This window comes from Colobus angolensis, unplaced genomic scaffold (assembly GCF_000951035.1).
Source record: "Colobus angolensis palliatus isolate OR3802 unplaced genomic scaffold, Cang.pa_1.0 Scaffold2, whole genome shotgun sequence".
NCBI lineage: Eukaryota > Metazoa > Chordata > Mammalia > Primates > Cercopithecidae > Colobus > Colobus angolensis.
Window position 1 is genome coordinate 27,249,045 of NW_012115154.1, and position 17,421 is coordinate 27,266,465.

The 17,421-nt window shown below is 47.1% G+C and overlaps 1 protein-coding gene across 1 annotated transcript in view; it reads right to left on the reverse strand.

The window, feature by feature from the left end:
- VIPR2 (vasoactive intestinal peptide receptor 2) overlaps positions 1 to 17,421 on the reverse strand; it is a 123,019-nt gene that overhangs the window by 81,065 nt on the left and 24,533 nt on the right. Inside the window, exons 13-14 of the mRNA XM_011941604.1 lie at positions 16,995 to 17,309; positions 15,691 to 15,790 (exon numbers count right to left, since the gene is read on the reverse strand). Of these exons, the coding sequence (XP_011796994.1) occupies positions 15,691 to 15,790; positions 16,995 to 17,309 (415 nt within the window). The remainder of the gene's footprint in view (positions 1 to 15,690; positions 15,791 to 16,994; positions 17,310 to 17,421) is intronic.

Sequence of the window (17,421 nt, forward strand, 5' to 3'; positions counted from 1 at the left end):
AGGACACAGTCTTTCCTGCAGTGTAAGATGTTCTTGGCCAGTCCGCAGGGTCCCCGAGCAAGGAGGACACAGGGAACTGTGGTTCTTTCCTCACTTTAGACTGGACCAGTGGGTGCCCAGGACTGGAAGGGCCACAGAGCTGGTCCAAGGCAGCCTGACCCTCTGGTTACTCTCAGAGTCTGGGAAATCCGCCCCTCCTGCAGCAGCTGTCCACCTCAGTTCACCACAAAATTATCTAGGATATCCTAGGGCCAGAATCTGGCTATTGTGATTTCTACCCCCAGCTCTAGTTCTGCTTTCTGGAGCCTTCAAGGGGCTGCTGCAGTTATGATTGGCAGCAGTTCAGCATGATTTCCATCCCTGCCTTACTTTGACTTTCTGCTTAGAGACTCTTCAAAATAACACCATTCCTGGACACCTGGGGTCAGCTTGGGCACTCAGGGTCATCCTTTCCCAGCCACCCAGCTGACCATGCAGAGCAAGGGCCCCATGGTGTCCATCTCCAGAGCTCAGGGGCTCATAGTTGAGAGGTGGACGTTTCCTCGGAGCCACTGCCAGCGTCCCTGCCCACTTCTTCAGGGAGCAGTCGTACAGAGACCCTCAGTGTTCTAGTAGCTCCATTCCAGGACCTTCTTGTCTTAATGTTTATGGTTAAACAAACCTCCTGAGTGAAGCTGATGAAACAATGCAGGAAGCTGGATGCGACACCACCCAGGTCCAGATTTCACAAACCTGTGGAACGTGAACTTGAGGGCTCTCATAAACAAACCTTCCCTGCATCTGGAGATTCTGAAATGGTGGCCCACACTGCCAGACTCTTGAAATCTCCCTGTCAGTGAATGCTGCTTGTGCAGGTGGCCAATTACAAAATATCTTGTTACTCTCAGTCCTACAGAATCTCAGTTATTCTAACACAAACAGTGATTATACAAATCTACCAAATGAAGGCTTCTGTCTTTCTTTTTGTTCTGAGGATGCATGTTTACATCATTTGTTCTTAAAATATTTGCAAGTGATATGAGGAGGGCTACATCTATGCATTCGCTAAGCTGGGTATGATGCCAAATGCCATTTTAGAAATGCTGCAATTAAGAACGATGACAATAATTGCTTTTGGCAGAAATAGAGAGGGAAGAGCCTTTGGAGGGAAATACCCAAAGCAATTACCTGTCAAAACTAATAAAAGAAGCATGCCCTGGAATGCACGGAGCACAGAAATGAGAATGTACTCTTCTCAGGAGACAATTGGTGGAGGTGTGAGATGGCCACACGCTGGGAAGGGCGTTAGCTGCAGCCGAGAGCTGAGGGACTAACTGCAGAGATAATCAGAGAAGGGGCTCTGGGCACGACAGTAACCCTACCGTCCACAGAGGCAGAAACCAGGCAATACACCGTCCAACCAACAGGCTGCTCTTGATGATCCAGCACGGTTTTCAGGTAAGTTTCTTCTACTTGGTAGTAACGAGCATTCATTTCTCCAGCAGACGTTTCCTGAACATCTGCTGCACTGCCATGCACTGTACTGTGGGCGGGACCACCTGCCACTGTGCAGGGCTCCCTGACCAGGGCTTTTCTTGCCAGAAAGGATGGTAAAGCTTAACCCTGCAAACACAGCCTTGACGTGGAAATTTGCTCCTAACATCCCCCTGGCTGGCAAGAGTCGGCTTCTGGTCCCTGAGAGAAACAGCTAAGACAGGAGGAGACAATGCCCCACAGCACAGCGTGGTCTCCAAACGTGTTTAGAATGCTGCAGAGGATATTTTACAGCAAGCTGGGTTTTTTTCAGACGACTCAGATACGCTGACATTCTGTCTCATTAGTGCGCTGCACGCATCCCACCCTCAAAAGCCTGATGGTGAACTACAGACTGTGTCGGGAAACGCCATCTCCTGGCACACCGCCCTTAGGTGGCACCTGGAAACTGGATCACAGCAGAATTCTGAATTTCAGAAACAGCGGTTTGGTTCTGGGCTGGGGTTCAGGTGGATTCCACAGGCGGGGGCCACATTCTGGGACCTGAACAAACATTAAACCCACGACTCCAAATCCAGAAATAACCAAAACTATTATTAAATGAGCAAGAAGATTTTTTCAAAGTAACGTATATAGGTCCAGACAGAACCTATGCATTTTTAAGAATGTGCTGAATCCAATACAACCCAAACATCCAAGTATGCTCCAAATGGAGCCCGAGTCAGTCCAATCCATGTGGTTGGGATCCCTGCTCAGCCATCTCTGCCTAAAGAGAAAGAATCATTGCAAATGCCTCAGAGGTGGGAGTCTCTCCCACACCTGCAGGGTCCTTGGGGCCCTCAGCTTCACACTGACAGGGGCACTGAGTAAACGCATGTGGGCATCAGGAAAACGGATGTGTGTGCTAATTCATCTGCAAAATGCCTGAACTCTTCCCCTTCCAGATGTTTGCTGTTATTACCTTCACGGACAGCCAGTGCTTCCTTCCATGTCAAATATTCTCAAACCCTTCCCCCGAACTCCTGCCATGGCTCGGGATGCTGCTGGGGCCACAGGGGCTTAGGGCTGGGACCACACGAAACCTGCCTTGGAGAGGTGAACATTCAAGGCCTCAAAGCATGGGGAGTCCTGCTGTGCTATTCCAAGGACAATCTTCCATAGATTTACGATCAGGACTTGCGTCTCTTCCCGGGTCATCTGAGAACACACATCCACAGCACCAGGACAAACCGCCCGCCCCCACCTTGCAACAGGGCCCGACCATGGGTCTCAGCAGGAATGGAGCCGGGTGAGGACACCTGGTACTGGTCTCTCCTTCAGGCTCCTGCTGCCTCTGCCACCGCGGGACCTGACGGGGATGAGGGGACACCATCCCAGCTTAGTCAGGGCCAGCAGCTGTGCCCAGGGTCCACAGAACGGCCGGCCGTGGTATGGGACAGCTGCTGGGCCCTGGGACGTCTGCCTCATCCACACCCTGGGACCCAGCTTTCATGACCTCACAGTCCCATCCTCTCCCAACCCCTGACCACCCTGGAGCAGTTCTGAGCCTGCAGTGGTCCCCTCATGCCCCCAGGCGCCTGCTGGCACCAGAACCCACCTTCTGTCCCCCAGATGACTGAGGTCCTAACAACTGTGTAAAAACCTCTGCGCACCCCTGGCCACTCCCCTCCTGCCTCGGGCCTCCCACCTGCGTGCTGGGACCCCTTCACCCTCTCTTCAGCAGCCTTGGCAGTCCCTACCAGAGGCACTTTCCTCGCTTCTGACCCCCTTCGTTATCTCTGTGAAATTTCAGGAGGAGATCCCCTGCCGTCCTGCAGCCTGGGTCCTGCCCCGAGGCCTGGCTCTGGCTCCACCGATCCTCTGAGGTGGCTCCTGGAGCTGCCCTTCCCACACTACCACAAGGGCATCTCCGTCTCCCACCTGGAGTAACTCGATCAATGAGCTTCCTCATTTCCAGGACTGCCCTAATTCCTTCCAGAAATGACTGCTCCATGGACCTTCCTGAAACACAGCTCACATGCAAACCCCACTTCTCAGGAGCCTTCAGTGCTCTCAGCTCTGCAGGTTGGGCACGCTGACCGCTCTTCTCCCTCAACCGCTCCCTCCTTCCCTCCCTGCGGCTGAGCTCAGGCCTGACACAGGCTTCTTCCACCTGCTGCACACCAAAGCCCACCACCCTTCAAGCTCCAGGGCAAAGCCAGCCCGAGCCCTGGTGTAAATGCACCCCCTCCCTCCTGTGAGCTCCCACAGCACATTTTGGTGCCAGGACACAGTGGTCTTGGGGGCGATGGCACGCCCATCTGCAGCTGTAAGAAGAACCCCGTCACCACCCACCTGGGACAGGGCCAGGTAACCAGCTTCACACTCCGTCCCCTCAAACTGGCCTCTGTCCTCCCCTCTTGAAACTACCTTCACAAAAATTATAACAGTGAGAAAATGATGGCAGTGAAAGAGACCTGATTTAACCACCCCCCATCTTGCCTTTAGATGCCCTCAATTATTCCTGGGCTTAGGTCAAGCTAACTTCAGGAGACTTTTAGATTATGGTTTAAGTGATAAGAGCCCTTCCCCCAAACTCAACCATCTTTGTAAGGCTAATGAGAGACCACCGGGCTAGGGGGAGGACAGGAGCCTGAATTCCGCTAAGCCACAGATATAAAGGATTGCCAGTCGTTATTCTGGAAGTCACAAGATAGGCAACCTCCCCAATTACCCCTGCAGATGACTTCGCTATTGTGGAACATAAGATTGGCCTTTTGAGATGTCTTTTCAGGGTTTCTGCATGTCTGACACCATGGCTCCACCTGAACTGGCCAACCACTCCTGTAGCCCCACCCAGAAGTGATTCAGCCCACCGAGGACCATTTCTCACGCCCCTATGATGGCACCCCAGCCAATCAGCAGCAAGCACCATTGCCTAGCACCCCCATCCCCAAAGCACCTTTGAAAAACCGTAGCCTCTGAGCCTTTGATGAGGTTGATTTGAGTAACAACTTGGTCTCCCACATGGCGTGGCCAGCATCAAGTCAATTAAATTCTTTCTTTACTGCAATGCTGTGTATTGATCTTGTTTGTGCATTGGGCAGGAAGAACCCAGTGGGTGGTTACATTCTCCACTGGCAAGGAAAGAGCTACAGGTAAGTTACAGATCCTTTGAAAAGCTCTGTTAATAATCTCCTGGGAGGGGAGGGAGGTTGCCTTGAAATTAACTGTCAATTCTGAGCCACAGAAGCATATGACCAATGACAGGACACTTAAGAGGCTGCAGACATCTTAGCGTGCTCTGGACGTGGCATCCAAGGCCCAGCATGGCAGTCTCCTCTTCCAGACAGAACACGCTGCCTCCTCCCAATTCATCTACATGCAGAAACGTAGAGAATGGGGTGGTCTGTGCCAGGGGTGTGATAGGGGAGACTCTAGCCAGTGGAACGAGGAGGGGTCATCAAATCTTAGAAAGAAGAACATGGGGCCCTGCCCTCAAACTTCAAAGAATCGACATAGACCAGAGAAGAGAAAATGCTGATTTCACAAAGTGGATGGCGAACAAATGGAAAACCTTATCTCCAGTGTAAAGGCACACACAAAACTCTCAGGACCCTCAAACTCTTTATGCCAAAGGAAAAGTTGAGGATGGAGGCCGAGTTCATTTCACACTGATCATGCCAATTACAAGCTTGTCTTCCCAGGTTCAGAATGACAAGATGAGATCAGCCATTTCCTCCACCTACCCAGAGATACCTGCAAAACTGATGCTTCCTTTACCCCCTTTCTTTCTTCAAAAGTTCATCTGGTCTGATGTAAAATGCAGATTTACCAGGTACCAACTAAAGTCTCAGCGTGTGGCCATTTGCCTTACTACCTCCTCGCCCCTCTCCCCACAGGACTTTGCCCTTTAAGGACAAGTGTAAATGCTAACCCTCCTGAAGACCTCCTCAGAAAAGATAGTCAGGGGTGTGTCTGTGACTCATGTTTTTTCTGGATGTGTGTAAGACTGGCTTAATAAACCGCTTGAAACCTTCATTGAAATCCACACCTCAGTCACAGATTTTGGTTATCACCAGAGGTGGCTTAAGCTTCTCAAAGTTAAAATGGAGACAACACCTGAAAAATCCCTGAGCAGACACCACCAGTCAGGTCTCATAAATTACCTCAACCTTGATTGATTTGCAGACATAAGGGACACTTGACCTGAGCCATTTCTTGTAAATTCCCATTTTAAAGAAGAATAGGACTTCAGATTAACAACCAGAAGTAGCCAACAAACTGTTAATAACCATATCAACGAGGGACTTTCCAATGGGACAGAACAAATGAGGCAGCTGTGCAAGTGTAACCAAGCCAGCATTCTTTGCTTTACTTCTGTGTTCGTCTATAAAAACCTACCCCTCACATTCCCTCAGGGGAGTTCCTGAACCACCTCGGGTTTGGAGCTGCCTGGTTCGTGAATTGTTGCTTGCTCAAATCAACTCTTTAAACATGTCACTGTGCCTCGGTTTACCTTTTTGACAGTCTGGTGTCAGAAGTGAGATCTGAAGGAGACCCTCGATGACCCCCGGGAGCAGTGGGTAACCAGGCATGGGCAGCCCTCGGGCCACTGCACTTACTGCTCTCCCGCTGCATTTGGTGGCCGCAGGGTGAGCCCCTCTAGGAGGTCGAGCTCCACAACTTGCATCCTGAGCTCTCCGACTCCATGGGAGCAGTTTTTGTTCCAGAGCTCAGCCTGGGTCTGACAGGGACTGCACTGGAACCTGGATTGGGATCCAGAGTCAAACTGGGTGTTCTACAGGAACTGGCCTGGGTCTAGTTGGAGGCCTCAGGTAAGAAAAATGTGAGAAAAACAGGGAATTATGGGTTCATCAGAATCCATGGAGGCTGGGACTCCCCATCTGGAACTCCAGCTCATTTTACGTTCAGAAACTACAGACCCAGAGCCCGTGGCTTTCTCGAGAAATGGGTGCAGCTCAGGAGGATGACTCGGAGTCACAGTGGCCACAGTGGGAAGTTTACTCCAGACGAAATCATCCACGTACGGGCACATTCAAGAGAAAGGAATCCTGAGTGCCTGCAAAACCACGCAATACATTTTTTGATTGGCATACAGATTGATTTTAGACAGAATGACTCCAAAAATACAGCCTCCCTAAAGGAATCTCTACAGCACTCGAACAAAACACTATTTTGAGTCTACTAACATTTGATTTCTTGCCTTTTCCGTATGAAGATTCTGAAAACCAACTTCCTTACAAATTAAATCCTCCACTGAGCCTGGGGCATCTGCAACAACTAACTCAGATTTTGGCCTTGCACACAACCCTGAGCTATTACAAAAGCAGCCACCTGAAGCTGAAGAGGAGAAGGACTCGTCAACACACCAGTGTCTCCCGGCCACTCCCTGAGCATGGCCTGCAGTCCCAGTAAGGCTGACCCTGGACAACAGGCAACTATGCCCACAACTCCTCTCTGGGGAAAACTTAATGTCCTTTCTCTCTGCCTTAGAGATACTGAAATCTTTAAAATGCAGGCATCTGGGAAATGACTCATCAGAAGGGAGAATAAATGGGAACACTGTAGAAAAAATCTGGCAACTGGAAAATCTTAAAGTCTTTTCCATATGTATTAACAAAAGACTTTGGCCATCCAAACAGGTAACTTTATCTGCCAAGAACACAATTTGGACTGACCATTGAGTTTTATATTATTGTACGTGGCACAGGGCTACAATTTGAGAACAGAAGCCAGGAATCTCTGTTTCTGTCTGTTTGGTTATGTACGTCTATATGTATGTATGTTATTTATATGTCACATTATCCTACCTCCCGATATTATTATTAGAAATAACATATAAAAGAGCTGTATTTTACTGGCCTAAAGAAAATTAGATGCCTGTATAAATTAAATATTTTATCAGAAAAAAAGGAACTAACCCAATGGTTTTCAAGTTCATATAACTTGAGTAATCTTTAATAAATAAAAGTATCAATGATTTAGTAGAAATGGACATTCTACCTAGCTGAGCTAGTCAAATAAGCTTGTCATTCCTCTTAAAAAATTTGTCAACAAGAAAAGTAACCTGAGATGACAGGTAGTTTGATATTATCTGTTTAAAAGCAGTTTCCAAAATCTTTTTGAAAACTTGAAATTCTGAAATTATACTAAGTTAAATTAAATGATATTTGCTACATATCTAGATCATATCCAAATAAGATAAACTACTAAAACACTAATTCCTAAAAAGAAGTTTAAGCTTAAGTATCTTTGGCTTATTATAGAGGAACTGGAGCTACCTGGGTCTGCCAGTAAGCGTGTCCTGTGCTAAGAAAGTACGTGCCATTTAATAACTATGATATCATGTACTTCCTAATTCACAGTGCATATTAATGTTCCTAAGGATTAAGAATTTGAATTAACATGTGTGATTAAAGCCACTGGAAATAAATATCAAAGCAAACAACTGTATATGAAAAATGTACACAGAAAGTAGGGTGTGTTTTTAATAAGGAAAGTATATGAGGTCTGTGTTTAAGGAAAAAGAGTACTTTTATCTTAAAGAAAGATGACTGATTGTTCCAGAATGGAAAAGAAGAAAATGAGTAAGACAAAAGCTGGTTGGGCATACACAGTTGCAGAAGGTCTGACACAAGAAATTTTATGTGTGGTCAAACTTCTAAGATTAGAATGATTTTATGTATAAGTTTCTGTTAAAAAAAAAGCTTAGTAAAGTACTGACACAAAGTGAGTTTGCTTTCTCTCTATTAATAGGACAGTATTTTCTTGAATATTGGTCTTCTCTTAATTACAAAAGTGTTTTTTTTTTACGTTTTAAGTAATTGGCCTAGAAAACAATGATTTTGTGTTTTATCAGGATAACTTACTAAGCTTCATGCTGTCTTTATTTAGTCTCTGATTAGTTAAGAAAAATGAGTCTTTAATATTAAAAAAGGGCCAACTGCAGGGGCTCGCGTCTGTAATCTCAGCACCGCGGGAGGCCAAGGCAGGTGGATCACTTGAGGTCAGGAGTTCAAGACCAGCCCAACCAACATGGTGAAACCCTGTCTCTGCCAAAAATACAAAATATTAGGTGGGCTCAGTGGCACATGCCAGTAATCCCAGCTACTCGGGAGGCTGAGGCAGGAGAACTGTTTCAACCCAGGAGGCGAAGGTTGCAGTGAGCCGAGATCACACCCCTGCACTCCAATCTGGGCAACAGAGTGAGTGAGACTCCGTCTCAAAAAATAAATAAAATAAAATAATACAAATTATATTTAAAAAGGTAAGTTATTTTTTACAATCTGGTGTCTGTTCCATAAAAACCTGCAGGAAAATATTAATAGGAGGAAGCTGGGTGCGGTGACTCACACCTGCAATCCCAGCACTCTGAGAGGCCAAGGCGGGTGGATCGCTTGAGGTCAGGAGTTCGAGACCAGCCTGGCCAACATGGTGAAACCCCGTCTCTACTAAAAATACAGAAATTAGCTGGGCTTGGTGACAGACGCCTGTGATCCTAGCTACTCAGGAGGCTGAGGCAAGAGAATTGCTTGAACCCAGGAGGCGGAGGTTGCAGTGAGCTGAGATCATGCTATTGCACTCCAGCCTGGGTGACAGAGCAAAACTCCATCTCAGAAAAAATAAATAAATGAATAAATAAATGAGAGGATCAGCCAACGCATCAGCAAATGTCAGCCGGATGGTTTAATTTCCACTCATCCCACGACATGAGGCAGGCCTCAAACATACAGGCCCTGGCCATGAAGCCTTTGGAGCATCACTGGAACTGGGTATTGACCCAGAAAACTCTACAAAGCTTTGTGACCAGCAAGTCTCAAGTCCCCTTCAGGAAGAGCTGCAATCTGCTCAAGTGTCCAAGTTTGCCTCTGTTGCTCATAACAACATACCAGAAACTGGGTAAATTACAAAGGAAAGGCATTTATTTCTTGCAGTTATGAGGCTGGACAAGTCAGGGTCGAGTGGCCACAGTGGTGAGGGCTTTCCTGCTGGTTGGGACTCCTCATGATCCCCATGGCACAGGGCATTGTGTAGTGAGGAGGCTGAGGGTGTTGGCCCAGGTCTCTCTTCTTATAATAACACCTCTCCCATGAAAACACACTAATCTATTAATGGATTAACCCACTTACGAGGGCAGAGCTTCCATCATCCAATCACCTCTTCAAGGCCCGTCTCTCAATACTACCACATTGAGGATCAACTTTCAACCTGAGTATTGAAGGAGATAAATATTCAAACCACAGCACATCAAAAACATGTGAAAGCCAAAGCCACCAAGAATCTGACAGGCTGCACGAAAGCACACATTAGTACCCATAGTGGCCACGTCCCCCAGACAAGCACTGCTGCCCAGGAAGAAGCTGAGAGGCCACTGGTCACGCTGAGGAGCTGTGTGTGTGGAGAGCTGCACGCTGGCTGTGGGTCTGGTTTCCATTGAGCCAGCCCAGGTCTCTGAGCCTCTCGACAACCCCCGCGCCAACAGAGTCCTTGTGGAAGAACAGGCTGAGCCCAGGAAAAGAAGGAGGCCCGACAGACAACATGCCGTAAAAACCATGGCTTGTAAGTAAAGAATGTGAAATGGGTATATCAATATAAAATCATAAAAATTGAGGCCAGCAGGAATTGTTACTGCTGTGGCCACCTGGAGAAGGAGCAGCCACTCGTCACCAACCCCCAGCAGCAGGACGGGAAGCAGCCAGGTTCTGAGGACGTACCTGGGGAGGAGGAGGCAAGTGTGAGAGCCCAAGGATGGAGGAGACAGATCAAGGGAGGGGAGTGGAGAGGGCAGAGAGGTGTGCACTGGGAGAGGACATCGACAGGTGGGAGCTTGCTGCGTCTCGGGTCACCAGCACCAGACTGAGCCCTGACCTCAGAAGGAGGGGTGGGGAGGAAGCCGACTCTGACCCCATCAGCGGCAGCTCACCCCAAGGGTCCGGCCGCCCCCACTGTGGTCACCTAGGCAACAGCTCTGTTCTTTCCAGACAGGAGAAGCCACTGGTGCACCTCCGAGTGGCTCCTCCACCTGCCAGAAACTGACTTCTCAACCATAATTCCCTTCATGATGCTTAAGATAAGCATTTTGTTCAGGGTAAAAATTAATTCAGTGAGAGTTGTTTCCTATAAAAAGTGAACACAAAGACATTACTTAAAAAAAAAAAATAGAGACAGTTTCTTGCTCTGTTGTCCAGGCTGGAGTGCAGTGGTGCCATCACAGCTCATTGCAGCCTTGAACTCCTGGGCTGAAGTGATCCTCCTGCCTCGGCCTCCTGAGAAGCTGGGACTATAGCGTGTGCCACCACGCCAGGTTAATTTAAAAAGTTTTTCTGGTGTCTTGCTATGTGAATCAGGCTTGTCTTGAACTCCTGTCTTCAAGTTATCCTCCTGCCTCGATTTCCCAAAGTGCTGGGATTACAGGTGTGAGCCCATTGCACCAGGCCATAAAGATATTACTTTAAGACTATCTCAACCAATAAACAGTTATTAATTGTTTAAATATCCAAGACGAGGAAATGACCTTAAGGAGTTTAGAAAATAGAAAAAAATCCAGTCAAAAAGATCCAAAAGAAAAAAGTGACCAGGCTGTTTATTTCACCAGTCCAAAGAGTTATTTGCACTAGGACAAGGACCTACTTATATCAGAGAGAAAACGGAAAGGAAAGAGATAGGCACCAATTAAGATGCAGCTGATGTCTACACCACCAATATTGACATCAGAGGAACCTACTTCTCTGCGCTCTGCCGTGGATTCCAAAACTGCGCGGTTCAGACCTCCTGGAGCATAAGACAGTGATTATTCATTTAGTTTCTTAGCACAGGTCTGACTGGAACGTCTGCTGAGGACCAGGAACAGCGAGCTCCCACCAGAGCTTCAGCTCTCACGGCATCACCGGACAGCTGAGCCGAGACCACAGAGCGAGGTGGAATGCTGCCGTCAGCACAGGCCTTGGGCCCCCCAAGGAGGGCCAGGCCCCACATGACGTTGTGGAACCCATTCACAGACACTGTCCGGTTTCCTCTGACAAAGAGGAACAAGAAAGAAAAGACTAGGTGTAAAATGGGATGTGATTAAGTATATTCCATGTGACACAACCGTCCCAGGAATGAGAAAGCAGGCGAAAATCATGTCATTTGGTCATAGGAGACGGTGATTCCAATTTTAAACTAGTGGCTTCAAGTTAACCCTCAAATGCTGGTGAAATATTTTATTCCCACCAACAAAACAGTCACTAGAACATTGTTTGTAGTAGCAAAGCACTGTCAACGACCTAAAAATCCATGGACCTGGGACAGACTAAGGAAACACATTAGAATACTATAGCAGCTCTTAAATGGAATGTAAGAACATATACAGAACAGTCGCCAAATACATTGTTAAGTTAAAATACAAAACAGAAAAGAAAAGCAAGATGCCGAGTGCGTGTGTGAAGAGTGTGCCAGCTTCCACGTGTGTGGAAGGAAAAGTGGGGTCTGTCTACCCATGTGTGGACTTGTGCATGCCCCGACTCTCCAGGGGCAGCTTGGGGCTGGCAGCAGCGGAGTCTGCAGAGACATTTCCCATTACATACATTCTGAACAGAATTTTTCTGTGTGTGTGTGTGTGTGTGTGTGTATATATATAATCACTTAATTTCTACTGTGAGGAGTTTCATTAATTTGTTCAGCAAAAGCTTTTAAAATATCTTTTTAGATGCCAAGTACCGCGTGAGACTCAGAAGAAGCAACAGAAACAAGATGCCATCTCCTCTGGCCACTGTAGGAGAAGGACCAAGAAATCACACACTGAGTTACGGTCACAAAGTCTCAGGACGCTGTGGGACGCAAGGAAACACATTTACATCCTACTCAGCAGCCACCAGTCCTTACTGTAGGAGATCATTCTCCCAAGTACGACAGAAAATATGTTTCTCTGACATAAGTCATCCTTCTTTCTGGAGATGTTTGTAGAGCAAACAACCTAGGAGAGTTCGATAGTTAAGATAATTAAGATATCGTCTCTCTCTGTAACAACGGCTGGGGTTTGCCAGCAGCCTCCTTTTGACAATGCGGGTTTCCTAAGCCAGTTCTCCTCAGCTACGACACAAGTGCACTGCATCCATTTGGGCCGCTCCCACTGCTCCTGGGGGACTTGGGAAGCAGAGGGAACCCGTGGGTACATGCAGCTCATGATGCCTGCTGTGCATGAAGAGCAAGTCTCTTGTCTCTGGCCCAGCATCTCACGTCTTCTGCAGCATCTGCAAAACTGTGGCAGGCTATCTTGTTAGCCTGCAAGTGGGGAATGACCTCAAACCCTTCACAGTTCCTGACATGTAGATGGAAATAAGTTCAGCATCCATTGTTTAAAAGAAAAACCAAAGAAAAGTTAGTTTTTAAGCCTAGCACCTTCCGTGGCCTGGTCTAAGCTGACATTCACCATCAGATCCATTTCAGCCATGTGTCTCTGAAGGATGGCTCAGAACAGGGAGCTCCCAGACGCACAGAAACCACCTCTGCTTCTCCCCAGCGCAGGTCACACTCCTCCAGACGCGGGTGTTAAGAATGATATGAAGTCACACGGAAGTTCCTATCCAGCCTGTGCCTAGGCAGGAGGCCTGGACAAAGCCCCCTGAGGGACCTGTCCTTTCCACCTGCAGGTTGGCATGGGCCACGGGAAGAGGGCCGGATCTCGGCTCTGACGCCTGGAGTACCTCACATGCATATCGGCAAGAGAAAGCTTGTCTTAGTGATGCATCAATGTTAAGTCACACAGCTCCAAATAACTCCTAAGTTTACAAAGCGAATCCTGTTAGAGAGTTTAGAATTGAAATTGGTTTTTGTCTGGATTTATGTGGTTTTTTTTAGATGCAACATGTAATAAAGAGAAAAATTTCCAAATCAGACTTACACAAATTATCTCGCTGGAATTGGAAGCTAGGTTTTTTTTCACCTCATTTCTGGCACTCTTTCACACAAATTTCTTAATCGTACAGATTTAAAAGTGGCTGTTACAGACCCTCAGTGTCTCACCTCACCTGGCATCAGGTGCAAATGCACACTGTTGTCCCGTGGAGTCACTCAGCCCATCTAATCAGACGCCTTCCTGAGCCTCAGCCTGTGGATTCTGGTTCACATCGCTGATAGCATCTTTATTCTGGTAACTTACTTCTATTTACATCTCTGGCATTTGAGCCATGCATATTTCAAAGAGTACAAAAAACAAAACAAAACAAAACAGTGGCCAGGCTGAGGCCCCGGCACGCTGCTGCTTCTCTCCCGAAGGGCAGTGTCTTGTTACCAAGCACTTCATGCAAGTCAAAAAGGTAAAACGGATGAGATACAGATATTTTTCCTACAGAGCTGATACTGGAAATAAGAGCCTTCAATACAAGATGTCCAGGTAGACACCTGTTGCTGCAAGAAAGCCCAGTGACAAGTTTCCCAACCAACGCTGCCGACAAGGGGCCCTCAGGCCTGCATCGGAACCCGCTCAAGCTGGTGTGGGGCTGAGTGACTGCCTGGGACCTGTGGCCCCTAGCTTCCGATGGACTCACACACAGACTGCCCACTGAGGAGGAGCCCCTGTGAGTAGTTTAAATGTGCTGACCTATCTTTGGGTGAAGGTGCCCCAGGAAGCGTCTCCAATCTTGGGTTAAGCTAGGGTCCAGCTGTTGTGCAGTGAGCCATCAGACAGCTCCAGGCTCCCTCAAAATCTTGTTCTTTTAATGTATTGTTTGCAAGCTTTTAAGAAAGTGGAATATTTTATATAAATCTGCATTTCTAATATCCCATGAAAACAAGAAGCTGGACAGTTTGGAACTTGGAGGTGAGGAGGGCTGCCCAGGTCCCCAGGCCCCCAAGTAACCAGGTAATCCTAAACGTCCGTCTCTACTCAGGACTACTTTTCCTAACTCAGAATTTTCACTGGGAAGAAGGACCCTCCATGGCCATGCTGCTGCTTCTGCCGTGGCGGCCTGGTTGCCTCCTCCATGCACATCTCCTTGGCTGCGTCAGCATTTCCCAGGACAGACTCTCAGCATGGCTTCAACTCTATTTGCCTTTCTCTGGACAGAGTTCAAACAGACAATCTGGAAGATGGGCCAGAACCACGCGTGCACCACGGAATCACAGATCTTTAAAGCCAGAAGAAGTCTTGGAGGCAGAGCCTGCATGCTTCAGACTGGGAAATGGTGGCTCACAGCCGGATGGGAACGGTGAGGGACACCGGTTTTAGTAACACGCTACAGCCCCATTGTCCAGCATGGAGACCGCTGGCCACCTGTGGCTACTGGACCTTGAAATGGGGTCCAAATTGTGTTGTGCTGTAAGCACAAAAAACACACTGGACTTCTACAACTTAGCATAAAATAAGAATGTAAAATTAATGATTTTAGGTTGATTATATGTCAAAATGTTAAAGATTCAGATTTATTCAGGTAAATAAATGATACTATTAAAATTCATCTTTCATGCTTCTTTTACTCATTGTAATGTGGCTTGCATTCTACTTCTGCTGGGCAGGGCTATGCTTGAATAAAGCCCACCATCTGAGGCCCTCTACAGGACACCAGACTGTTTTAACACAGATTTAATTTCTTTCTTGAAGAGGAGAAAATCATGACAAAGAGCAGAGAAAGCTGAGGGACAAAGGCCTTGCTACTATTTATAGGCCGGGTGCTATCCCAGGGCAGAGTCTATAAACAGGTTGTTAGCAGGCCCAGTTGGGGCATGATGGCCCAGCACGCCTCTGTCAAACGGGAGAAGGCAATCTGCACGTTCACAGCGTGCACCGCAGGCCCGTCTTCAGCACAACCAAAGTCCCGTTTTCCTGTTTACTTTCTGCCAAGGATCCATCATCCTTAACCAGATCAAACTCATCTGTCCTATAGCTAAGAATTTAAAATGCAAGAATTCAGATAAATGCTTTTATCCCCTGGAAAACTGAAGCTGCTTTTGCAAAGCATAACAAAGCCTATGAAATTGTTTTAGTAACTGTTGCTATCATCTCAAACCATGGAAACTATTATTGTTAAGAATTAAGGTTTTCTTTTTAAAGGTGTGTGTGAAGACCCTACCTCTCCAACAGTCTATAGTTCATTAGCAAACAGTGGGAAGTGGCCTTTCTTTTTCTTTTTTCTTTTTTTAAAGATGCAGGTGGCGACCCTGAACCACAGCTGAGTGAGGCATATTCCGGGGTTAGAATGTCACTGGAGTTCTTACTCACCAAGCTCTCTGCCTTACCTTTGTATTGTTCTGTTGGAGACCTCAGAAGCGCTGCACATTTTGTTTCTTCCTCCTGTATTTCCAGATGAAATCGGCATTCTGGGTGAATGCTGTTCACCTGTTCAAGGTTAAAAGAAATATTAATAACTAAAAATTCCACAATAAGAGGAAAAGCAAGAAAAAGTTCTACAAAAACAACCCCAAACCTCACAGTTTTAAACTGCTTCCAAATGTAAATGCATTTAAAACCAATCACCCTAATTTTTCCAGCATTTTAAAAAAACTTCATTATTTACTTTGTAAAGGTAATATAAAACAAATACAAAATCTAATAGAATATTTTTTTCTGAGCAGAAAAATGAACTTACTAACATAACATCGGTACTAATTTGGAGGCAACAGAGCTCTTTACTCCATTAATCTCTCGATACCCGGCTCCTCCATTTCACAGCCTTTGGTTTGGTTTAAGTGGAGGCCTGTGGACTGTGCAGCTTCCTCCCAGGACGGCCTCCACCCGGGGAAAGAGCCGTGATAGAAGGGCTTTATTTTTAAAGGTGTTGGTACACGTTCAAAGCTTCACCCTCTAACTACAGATACAACTGCAATCATTTTGACTAGAATTTGGGGTGGAAAAGAGATTCAAAAAGATAAGCAAGATGAGGAGGGAGGCAGAGGTGGGGGAATCACACCAGTGTGGCCCCACAGAGAAGAGGGGGCGATTTCCAGTCAGGCTCCATCAAGGGAGTGAAAGATGCTACAAAGATGGTAATTAACAGTCTGTTAATGTGAGAAGAAGACAGAACTACACAATGCTTCCTCTCAGAAGGCACCGTTTCTACCTAGATCAACATTCTTGTTCTTCACGCCCACCCCCAAGTCAGCCCAGGGCCTGCCTAGCGGCCCTTAGGGGCTTAAGGAGGGCTCCCTCCACCCATCCTTTTGGTCGTGATCTTCTCCCTCCCCGCCACTACCCAAAATTCTACTTGTGCTAAAGTAATAACCACAGAGAATCTTACTGTGGGGTGCATTATGACCATCTATGTTTAGTTATCTTACTATGGAAATGGTCAGTAAGAGTTCCAACCAGGAACACAATTAAGGGGAAAACAATGCTGGAACTGCTGCCACCTTTAGCCCCATTTAAAAGAGCCCCGAGCTTGCTTCTAAGAGCTGGTGACTGAACCAGCACCAGGCACTGACTCCCGGCTCCAAGTCCTCTGTTTTCATGCAGGACAAGTGAGTGGCTTAAATTTCAGAATTAAGGAAATTATATTGACGTAAAAAGAAAAAACTTTGTTAAAGTATAAAAGACATTATAATACCTGACGTTCCTGGAATACGCAGAGCAATGACTTAGGACGTTTTTTAGCAATGAAAGCGGCATTAACCATGATAAAGCCCGGGACTTTCCAAGGACCCGCTCCGCAAAGCGCCCACTCTCGACGGAGGAAAGCCCGGCTGCGCCTCCGCGCAAGGCCAGGGAGTGTGGCTCGAGCCCCGCTGCAGACCGGGCGTCGCCGGTTAATCAATGACACTGTCCCGTCGGCAGCGCAGCCTCCCAGCTGCAGAGCGGCCGCGGATCGATCCAGACCCACCTCGGCTGCCAGGCGCACCAAACCGCGCGCACCGCAAACCCGCTTCAGTCTCCGAGAGGAAAGCAAGAAACAAGGCTCGGATATTTTTCTTTCTTTCCTTTTTTTTTTTTTTTTTAAAGGTTCACAAAGGGAATAATTCAGAACTCCATGTGCG